This window comes from Pieris rapae, chromosome 8 (assembly GCF_905147795.1).
Source record: "Pieris rapae chromosome 8, ilPieRapa1.1, whole genome shotgun sequence".
In the NCBI taxonomy this organism is placed as follows: Eukaryota; Metazoa; Arthropoda; class Insecta; order Lepidoptera; family Pieridae; genus Pieris; species Pieris rapae.
Window position 1 is genome coordinate 9,890,836 of NC_059516.1, and position 10,313 is coordinate 9,901,148.

Genomic DNA, 10,313 nt, shown 5'->3' on the forward strand with positions numbered 1-10,313 from the left:
ATTATCAAGACAAAATTTATGTCCCTTGCTATGTGCCTAGTATGAATTTGTGCATTGGCCCCAATAAAAACGCTTAGTTTAAGTTCCTTATTTATTTATTGTATCAGTTGTGATCAGTTGATATGAGTGCGATTGCATTCAAATTATACTTAATTTTTTGTAAAGAGCTATTTAATTAACAAAATAATATCTAAGTAAAATATGTTTCATTTGCACCTTTCATTAATAATTTATTATTTTATCGCCATAAGGTACCAACGCCAAAACATAAGTAAAATTATCTAGATTGCAGAAGCTGAGAAAGAATTAAAAATTTAGATTTATGTACATTAAATCTATGATCTTTATTAACTGAAAGTATCCTTAGCTAGGTTGCATGATAATACATAAAATTAAATAGAATGCATTTTAATACTTTGAAAAAAGTTGATTTTAGGACAGACTTACTATAACTAAAAAATAGAATATGTCTTCAAACACAAACCTAGTTCAAAAGCAGAGAATTTTATACATATGAGCTAAGTTCACTTCAAACACATTATTTTTACCTAAGCAAATCTAACTATTTACTCATGAAATAAGAGTTTGTATAAGATTACATTAGTAAGTGTCCTTCTAGATTCTATGAGGATAAGACGGGTAGTCTGAACTAACCCTTAAACTAATCCTTTTATTGAAAAAAGTAAGTTAATAAAAAGAATGTTTCTCTTAGCTGTTATGAGTATGTAACTAAAAATGAATTTGAATTCTAAGACAGACTCAGAAATAAGCTAATATGAGAACCAATCTTTCTGTGTTGTAGTTATGTTTAATCTTAGCCTGAAACTTTTAAAATACAAATAGTATTTTTTACATTTAGAATAAGGGGTTTTGTAAGAAATTGTTTTTGTAAATACACACAGCCGTTGACCTTATGAGGACGAGATGGGCGGCGGTGGAGGTGGCGGGGCCAAAAATGGTGGCGGTGGAGCGGCCCAAGGCGGGGGTGGAAACCCACCACGCCAGGTAGGACCTCCTACCATACCTGTAGGAAACAATGTATTTACAAAAAGAACCATTTCAAACATTAGGCCATACTAACTGTGACGTGATGTGGCTGCCAAGAGTAAAACATTTGAGGGTATCAAATAGTATTAATTTCCATTATAAGTTAGCGTGGCCATAGTAACAATGATGCTGAAGTAAGAACACCCTTTAAAAAAGTTAATTGTTAAAGATTTATAAATTGCTAAGAGTTTTTAGTAAAAAACTGCCTCAAGAGTCAATAATAATAATTTGTAATAAGGTGTATTTATTATACACATGTTCTTTTTCTCTTTTACGACTAGACTTTGTAACTTTTTAAAATCTATTGTAATTACCTATTAATAAAATATAATATGTGTGAACTTACCAGGTGGCGGTGGCGGCATAGCACCAGGACCTGAGCCATCGCCCTGAAAAGCAAAAGGATAATTACTTTATAATGTTACAGTTTCCGCCTTTGCTTTGTCCTTGTTTGTTTTTGGATAACTAACATAGAACCATAAGGTCGGTTTAGTAGTTTGAGTTTATTGCAGTAATTGTACCCAAAACGAGGAGAAAATAGTACATAGTTCATTATACTATATGTACATTATATGTATATACTATCCATCAGGAAAATAAAATAAGCATTAAAATGTTATATGATATATGTATTACCTGTCCGTGATGCGGCGGCGGCGGGAAGGCAGGCGGCGGCGGCGCGCTCCCAGGAGGAGGCGGCTGACTACCTGCACCTGCAAGGTTTAAACCACGTCTTATGAGTTATGTATGAAGTTTAACCTGTGAATTGTGCGTAAACGACTCATATTTGTCCGTTTTGGTTCGTTAGGGCTCATATACACGAGCGGCACTGGCCGACGGCAGCCGTCGACATGTCTAAATCGAAGCTCTACGGCAGCCATTGTAGACTACTGAGCTTCAAAAAAATATTCAAAGCTCTCCGGCAGCCATTGTAGACTACTAAGCTTCAAAAAAATATTCAAAGCTCTACGGCATCCATGGTAGACTACTGAGCTTCAAAAAAATATTCAAAGCTCTACGGCATCCATTGTAGACTACTGAGCTTCAAAAAAATATTCAAAGCTCTACGGCATCCATGGTAGACTACTGAGCTTCAAAAAAATATTCAAAGCTCTACGGCATCCATTGTAGACTACTGAGCTTCAAAAAAATATTCAAAGCTCTACGGCATCCATGGTAGACTACTGAGCTTCAAAAAAATATTCAAAGCTCTACGGCATCCATTGTAGACTACTGAGCTTCAAAAAAATATTCGGATGGCAAAATATCTTACCGAGCCAAGGCGCGTGATGCGGCGGCGGCGGATGCGGTGGAAACATGCCTGTAACATTTAATGAAATAAATATTAAATGTCTTCCATTTAAGAAAATAAAGAGCCAAATATTGAAGTGAAATACCATTCACTTAACGTAAAATAGAAGGTTCTTACGTGTATTAAAAAAAAATTAGATTATGTAAAGTTATTTATGAAAAAAAAAAAAATATATTTTACCTGGCGGTGGTGGCATAATCGCTCGAGGCGGGTGAGAAGGCGACGGCGGGAAGAGCGTCGGCTGAGCGTGTTGTGCGTTCGGTCTACGTCCTCCGCCCATATGAGGCGGCGGCGGCGCCTCACCCAGTTCGGCCATCAGCGAGAGGTACTCCTCGTCGATCTTCGCCCGAGCAGCTGGAGGCGGGGCCTGGCCCGGCCGCTTCGCGCGACAATCCCGAGCAATATGGCCGGCTCCGCCGCACGACGAGCACACAATCGCGCCCGTCACGTTCGGCTTGTCCGGGCACAGCCATGTTTTGTGGTCCACAGCGGAACAGTTGGCGCATCGGGGCCCATCACTTTCGCGCAGTGTGCCGTTGAGCTGCGCCAGTTCGCGCAGTTGCATGCGTCGCAGGTCGTTTTGCCCCTCTGGGACTTCGACTCCCTGGCGAATGACTTCTTTTATCTTGTCGACGGCGCGTTTGACCGCGTCGGCGGCGGTTGCGGTGATGTACGCGTGCAAGGGCTCGTCTTCCCCGGGAAGCGGCTGCCCGTCCTTTCGTCCCACTTTGCCTTCCTTCACGGAGCCCTTTCCCCGGATTATTATCTTCGCGCCCGTCTCCTTCTCCATTGCTATTAATGACAATTTTGTTTATATTACAAATATGTATTAACAATTTCATTAAATATATTAAATTTTTTACTGGTCTAAGGAAAAAGTCTAGGTGTTAATTTAAGGATTATAGCACTACCGTGACACACAAGGAATGATAATAAGCTATAGTTTTGAGTAAAAAATATACCTTTTAATGTATTTCCTCTTGGGCCAATGAGTAATCCAACAAAGTTGATGTCGGGATGCTCTTCTTGTGGGATCATCACTTTGTCGTGTACGCGAATTATGGGCGGTCTGAAATTACACAGATTTTAACCATAAGAAAAAAGACGCAGAATAATTCAAATTAATTATAGTCTAATACAAATTAATTCTATATCTTTTTTGTTAGCAGTTTTAATAAATATTCTAATGTAAATTAAGTGTTATTTTTTGAATGTTCAACCTGTCAAATGTAATTAGGAATTTAGGTCTTTCACGCACTTTTGTATTATTTTATCTGCCTACAGTTATTTTACTATTATATGTATATCAATTATCAAATTAAAATATTAAAAACGACCAAAACCTGATTAACTGAATACAATATCTTAGTAATAAGTATTTGTGTAAACATAATAACAGAAGAAAAACCCGAATCAAAAAAAAAAAGATGATTCTTTTAAATATTTGACATCGCCTTGAAGCAGTTGAAAGAGAAAAGTGGGGTAAACTTACTTATAATCTGGGGGCGGCTTGAACTCCGGATTGATTTGGTTCATGCGAGTGACCAATCTGTGCCTCTCCTCCTCCAACTTGCGTCGAGTGCGGTACTCTCTCGTGTTCAGCCGTTTGCCATCCGTCGAGTAGATCGGCTCAGGCGACGGAGACCTGCGTATATGTGACTAGGATAACAACAAAAAATTAAAAGAACACTATAATTGTTATATAAAGTTGGATATTTATCTAGAAATAACGGTATTGTAAATTTGGTTTAGACATCCAGCAATACAAATCTTAATTAGGTAAAGGTTTGAAAAAACCTCCACTGTATGAGTCGATATAATAAAAATTGGGCATTTTCACATATTTCCATGATACCAATAAGTAATATTTTCTTATTAGCTAAATTCAAAAGTTATTTTATATAGAACGAGCGATGCCAAGGTCTCGTCTAGTCTAGAACAACCTAACGCCCTGCGAAAAAATAATTCAATTAAATGCTGAAATGATAATTTATTCATTATTAGAGCTGAAAATTATGGTTATTAAAAACCTGAAATATTATTAGTTTAATTGAATTATTAGCATTGCGGACGGTTCGCACCCTGCAAATATGAAAAACTTTCAATTAGTGTATAGTGTACGCGTGTGTGTGTACTGTATACATGTATATGGTAAGAGTATTTGTGTGTGTCCGTGTATGTGTGCGATACTCAGCGCAGTCCAGGCGGGCGGCAGTACCTCTCTTCGACGTTGTGCGGGATGCCGAGGTCTCCTGAGCGCAGCTTCCGTGACACCTCCTCGATCTGCAGCTGAACTGCAAGGGAACCCGTTAGCCGCGCGGCCACAAACACCACATTAGAATAATTACCTTTCACGCATCCTAACAACCCCATTCTCCCCTCTAAGTTTACCATCTCCACAACTATCCACTCATGATAAAGCCTTAAAATAAATGCTTTAATTAAATTTATCTATTATTGTTCACAGCTCATTTTGTTCTCTGTTCGAGAATTACTTATTCAGGCTAACAATACAAAATATTAATAATAAAAATAATAAGACTGAAAATTTATTAAAATTTGAAATGTTATAAGCTGAAAATTAAATTTTTAAATGTCATTAGACATAAATAAAGGATCACAAGTAATCACTTTATTTCTTTTAATATAATGTTAATCCGTGTGAAAAAAAGAAGGTTTTTTTATTTCGCATAATTTTTAGGCATATACTCAACTCAAGTGATTGCTTGAATTTATAAAAATCTTACTTTGCCAAATTAAAAGATTTTGTATCACTTTTGTAAATTAAATAATAAACCAAGTTTTATAATTTTAAACTACCAACATTTATGTTAGATACCCACAAATTCTCTGATAATTTGTCAAAGCAAATAAAAATATATTATCAAAGATAAATAACCAGCAACACAGCTTCACCAAGAACTCTTTGCCAAGGTGTCAAATAAGTAAGGTGTGTAACTGATTAAAGAATTTTAAATAATTTCAATGTCAATAATGAAAACTGAAGATCAATGTAAGATCCTGTATGTCAGCAGATAGATTATTAAAAATGTAACTACTCACGTAGATATTGCTCCTCCTGTTCCTTCGTGAGTGTTGAGGGTAATACAGTTGGCAACCCTGGGATAAAGGTCTTGTCATGCTCGGAACCCATCCATCGCGTTCGCCGCCTTCTTGCACGTCTTTCTGCTGCTGTTTCGCCCTCAGGGCCTATGTCCAAGTCATCTATTAATAACTTGATTTAAGATAGGTGATATTGAATACACAAAATAAGATAAATGATTTTAGTAAAAAAAATTATTGCAAATCTGTGCTTTCTCACCAAAACTTAAGTATCAGACTTCTCCCTCTGGTAAGCCACTTTAGTAAAATAAATGAAGATATTTGCATTGAAGAATTACTTACCAAGGCCATCATCCTTGTCATCATCTGGGTGATGATCCAGAGGAAGCTTGTCTCTGTACCGGGATTCTGTTCTTGCCTGAAGCTGCTCTAACTTTTGCTGCACCGAGGTCGGTGGTGGAATGGCAGTAGCAGCAGACAGCGCTGCAGCCGCTGCTGCTGCCGGCTGGACCGGCGCCGCCATTCGCCGCTGCGCCACAAACGTCTGTTACCCCAACACGCCGCCACGAGATTAGTACAATAATTAACTAATTGCTTATTGCAAATAGTTCTGTTAAATTTTTTTTTTAAATATACATAAAACATTGAAGTATCAAATCAAACATATACCTCCTTTGATTTGATACAATTATAACTATGTCAAAATATAAATATATCATACAGAAAATTTGATGTAATTAGATTATCACACTATCAATATCAATAAGTATTAAGACAAATTATGATTTACCTGTAGTTCAATTGAATTATGCTGAAAACATTAACAAGCCCTGAAATTACTTACATTCACCATGCACTACCAATTCCATTATGTATTATAATATAAATAACAATTTATATTTTATTAAATGTGATGTGTATAATATATATCTATACTAATATTATAAAGAGGAAAGGTTTGATTTTTTGTTTGTTTGTTTGTATGAATTGAATAGGCTCCGAAACTACTTGGCAGATTTGAAAAATTCTTTCACTGTTGGAAAGCTACATCATTCCTGAGTGACATAGGCTATATTTCATTTTCAAAAAAATAGGCATCCTTACTAAAATTACGATAACATTAACATTTGTTTATTATTTGATACAATTCTAACAGATGGCGCTGAGTTAAAGGTAGTAGTTTGGCAAGACGACGTTTGCCAGGTCAGCTAGTATATACTAAACACAAAATTTGATATTTATCCTGTGATAATAATCACATTGAACATAGTTAATCACCCATCTCCATGCAGGCTGTAAAGCTGAAATCTTGTTTAGTTAAGCACCAATCAAACTGTTTTTAATATTGTTATAATAAGCTTAAAATAGTATTGTATTAATACAATAAGTATGTGCGTTACCTGTGCAACAGCCGCAGCTGCCAAAATAGCAGCTTGAGTGGCTGGGTTTACATTACTGCTAGTGGTGACTTGCCGAGACATTGCTTTGGTTGTGGTGCCAACCATCTGGTCCAATAAAGCAATTGTGCCATCTCTGCAAGGTGATAAAGTGTTATGAATGAATTCCAGCAACTATGATATTGGCCTTATAATTGCTATTACAAATAATTAGTTTTCATAAATTAGTAGCAGAGATTTACCTATCTTTAGATTTTTTGCCCCGACTGCGACTTCGAGAGCGAGTCCTGCTTCGTTTCTTTTCCCTGTGCCTTTCCCGGCTGCGACTTCTATCGCGCTCTTTACTTCTCCTGTCATAAAGTTAGTTAGATTATACTATAGTTTTAATGTGAAGTACAGCAGGCGAATAGAGCAGTAACAGTGAAACGTACCTTTTAGTACGATGCCTGTCGCGGTCACGGTCGCGATCACGATCCCTATCACGATCACGATCGCGATCGCGATGTCGATCGCGGTCTCTATCACGGTCGCGATCCCGATCCCTGTCCTTTTCACGATCCCGATCTCTACCCTTTTCTCGTTCTTTATGCCGTTCCCGATCTCGAGATCGTGAACGACTTCTATGTCTTGAACTCATATTTTTTTCAATAAACGGTGTACTACAAGGTTATACGAATCAATAATTTAAGTATTAATTAAAAAACCATCAAAGTTATTAAACTAAAAATAACCTATAGATTACCACAAAATTCGTAAAGTTCAACACGGAACACGATACTATCATTAAAAAACAAAATGGAGTTTGGACAATGGACGGCAGACTACCACAATCCACAGATTCAAAATATAGTTTACACTACGGCAATCATCATTGTCCGAGTGTCTGACATAGTATATCCCAGTATTTTATCGTAAGAAATTCATATATAAATTTTTAAATTAAGGAATTATTTACCGATGTACTTTGGGTCTTGGGAGTAATTTTTTTTAATTATAGGTGAATTGAATGGAAATGATAGACAATGTAAAAAACTATAGTAGCGAGTGGTTCGGAACTAATATAATTTAATAACAGATTTGGGGCTGTATATATAGGAATAGTTAATAAATAAAAGGCTCTGAAACAGAGAATGCTAGAGATGAGATCCAAACTCTATTGGTTTACTTAGCGAAATACAATAATTGGTTCAGGTAACTTGTAAGTTCATTTAAAAAAAATTTGAACTACTTTATCATCCCGTAATAAGTAGTCAGGTTTGCCGTAAAGTAATAAAAGTTCAAAAGCCACACCAGTTTTAAATTCAATATATATGAACTCTTTCAATGATTTGTGAAGGTATGGATGCATATTTATGGAATTTTGATTTTGTTTAGGAGATGAGTGTAGGAAAGAGTAATTTTATTTTGAATTAAGTAATTTTTTATTATTGGTTATCATGTTTGGTTGTAAAATACAAAAAGAGCAAATTTTACGTCCAATATATTTTAAAGGTCAAAATACATTTCTTACAATTTGTAACAGTTTCATAATACGAAATTACAAACTATTTATCATTGCTTATTCAATTTGTTACACAAACATAAAATGCTGCAAATTACAAATACAAAAGCTTAGAGCAAGTAACAAAATTTGGAGAATTTACTTATGTAAACAAAATTAATGGCGGTATCCCGCGTCAAGTGTATAACACTAGGATGCAATATTTCTCCTGAAGAACAGAGAATGTGAAACCCTTAACTTACACAATTAATTCCTATTTAAATCTCCTTATTCTAAATATTCTATGGCTTATAACTAATAAGTCCAGACAATTGTGTCACTGCACTCCCCACGTCACTAATCTTAAAACTAATTTAGCCACAATAGCCATTGCTTGACCAAATTTACAATGATAATGATTGTTAACCCGGCGACATGTGCTTGTGAATATTATCTTCCTTGTATCTGTAAACAAATGTTAAAGATTGTAGTTGATATATCTAAATTGACTTATACAGTAACATTGTAAATGTTCGAACTCCATACACAAAAACTATTATGATTTAGGAAGAAGAGAACAAAAATGATAAGTCTTTCAGCAAAACATAATACATATTTATATTACTTTATGCTTGGAATTTTGAGTATAAATACCTTCATTAGACTGGTGCTCCAGGTCCACCTTTTTTGCCAATGAGAGATTTGTGAATATGAGGGATGACACCACCTCCGGCAATGGTTGCTTTGATAAGACTGTCTAACTCCTCATCTCCTCTGATGGCCAACTGCAAATGCCGAGGTGTAATACGCTTCACTTTCAGATCCTTAGATGCATTGCCAGCCAACTCCAACACCTACAGTAGACAATAAATTAGACTTAAATATTATACAAATAAATAATAGTAATACTATATAAAACTAGTTATTCATTGAAGTTGTAAATATGTTTGAGGTTAAATAACTTCTTTTCATATACATAAAAATATGTGGTAAATCTTATGGCACAAAAATAAACATATTGGGTAGGATGACTATAAAATTATTGTATTGTTAATAAAGTAACCATTTCAAAGTAAACACACTATTTCCCGCCAAAACTTATTTCAACGTAATATTGTATGAATGATCAAACTATTGTTTATTTTTAACTTAAGAATAACATAAATGAATTTTCTGACGAATGCTTACGAGAAAATTTTCTAGAAAAAGCCAAACGTTTCCTAATCGAATGTAAATACGCGCAGTCGCCATATTGGTTAGGCGTCACTCACCTCTGCTGTAAGATATTCGAGAATAGCCGCGGAGTAAACCGCTGCCGTGGCCCCAACGCGTCCATGACTTGTAGTTCTATTTTTTAAATGCCGATGAATTCTGCCCACTGGAAACTAAAATCACTGATTTTCAGTAATGTTGTCATCGATTTCATTGCAACTACAATCCGCCATACTGGATTGGTCATACGTACTTTTAATTTTATCAATTATGAAATACTGAAAAAATATTCAGAAAAAAGCCATTGCTAAAATCGTGAAATTAATAAATATCACTATACAACATACCTGTAACCCAGCTCTTGCTGATCTTGAGACAGCTTTTGCTTTAGCTTTGCCAGAGTCCTTACCAGCTTTACCTCCAGCCTAAAAATTGAGAAAAATCCTATTAAATTTTGTCTTACGACGCTGAAACTTCACCAGTAGATGTAACACATAATTCTCTAGTGAATTGCGTTAAAAAACCCGCACTACACACACTATTTTTCACAAAATCTTGAAAACTCACCATTTTGTAACGTGTAACACACTATCACTACTACTGAGAGAAACCAACAGGAAGGCGCCAAGCCAAAATCCAAATCGACACAATAAAGATGGCAGTGCCGCGTTTATTTGATGAATTGCTGGGGTTGGCCAACCAAAACGTCTTAACGGAAATAACGTAGCAGCACGGACCAATTATATCGTTTCGCGCGTTAAGCTATCTTTCAAAATGGCGTGAGCAAATATGCACAGTGCTG

At 35.8% G+C, this 10,313-nt stretch overlaps 2 protein-coding genes across 5 annotated transcripts; both read right to left on the reverse strand.

Annotated features, from left to right (window-relative positions):
* Positions 1-77: 77 nt before the first annotated feature.
* On the reverse strand, positions 78-7,646 carry LOC111003118 (splicing factor 1). Of its 4 annotated transcripts, XM_022273479.2 has the most exons (14): positions 7,562-7,646; positions 7,251-7,478; positions 7,062-7,169; positions 6,823-6,955; positions 5,765-5,966; positions 5,423-5,584; positions 4,578-4,653; positions 3,852-4,004; positions 3,322-3,428; positions 2,540-3,151; positions 2,321-2,368; positions 1,684-1,760; positions 1,394-1,436; positions 78-1,024 (listed from the first exon to the last, which is right to left on the reverse strand). In XM_022273479.2, exons 2-14 carry the CDS (start codon positions 7,454-7,456, stop codon positions 912-914), a joined length of 2,040 nt encoding a protein of 679 aa, XP_022129171.1. In that variant the 5' UTR covers positions 7,457-7,478; positions 7,562-7,646; the 3' UTR covers positions 78-911. The 4 variants fall into 4 exon arrangements, with proteins under 4 accessions (XP_022129171.1, XP_022129174.1, XP_022129173.1 ...); XM_022273482.2 differs by having other exon boundaries at positions 5,423-5,569; positions 5,765-5,951; positions 7,251-7,621; XM_022273481.2 differs by having other exon boundaries at positions 5,765-5,951; positions 7,251-7,620.
* A 636-nt stretch (positions 7,647-8,282) lies between these two features.
* LOC111003123 (histone H2A.V) lies at positions 8,283-10,205 on the reverse strand. The gene is made up of 5 exons (XM_022273486.2): positions 10,079-10,205; positions 9,859-9,936; positions 9,571-9,684; positions 8,954-9,153; positions 8,283-8,764 (listed from the first exon to the last, which is right to left on the reverse strand). Exons 1-4 carry the CDS (start codon positions 10,079-10,081, stop codon positions 8,959-8,961), a joined length of 390 nt encoding a protein of 129 aa, XP_022129178.1. The 5' UTR covers positions 10,082-10,205; the 3' UTR covers positions 8,283-8,764; positions 8,954-8,958.
* Positions 10,206-10,313: the final 108 nt, after the last annotated feature.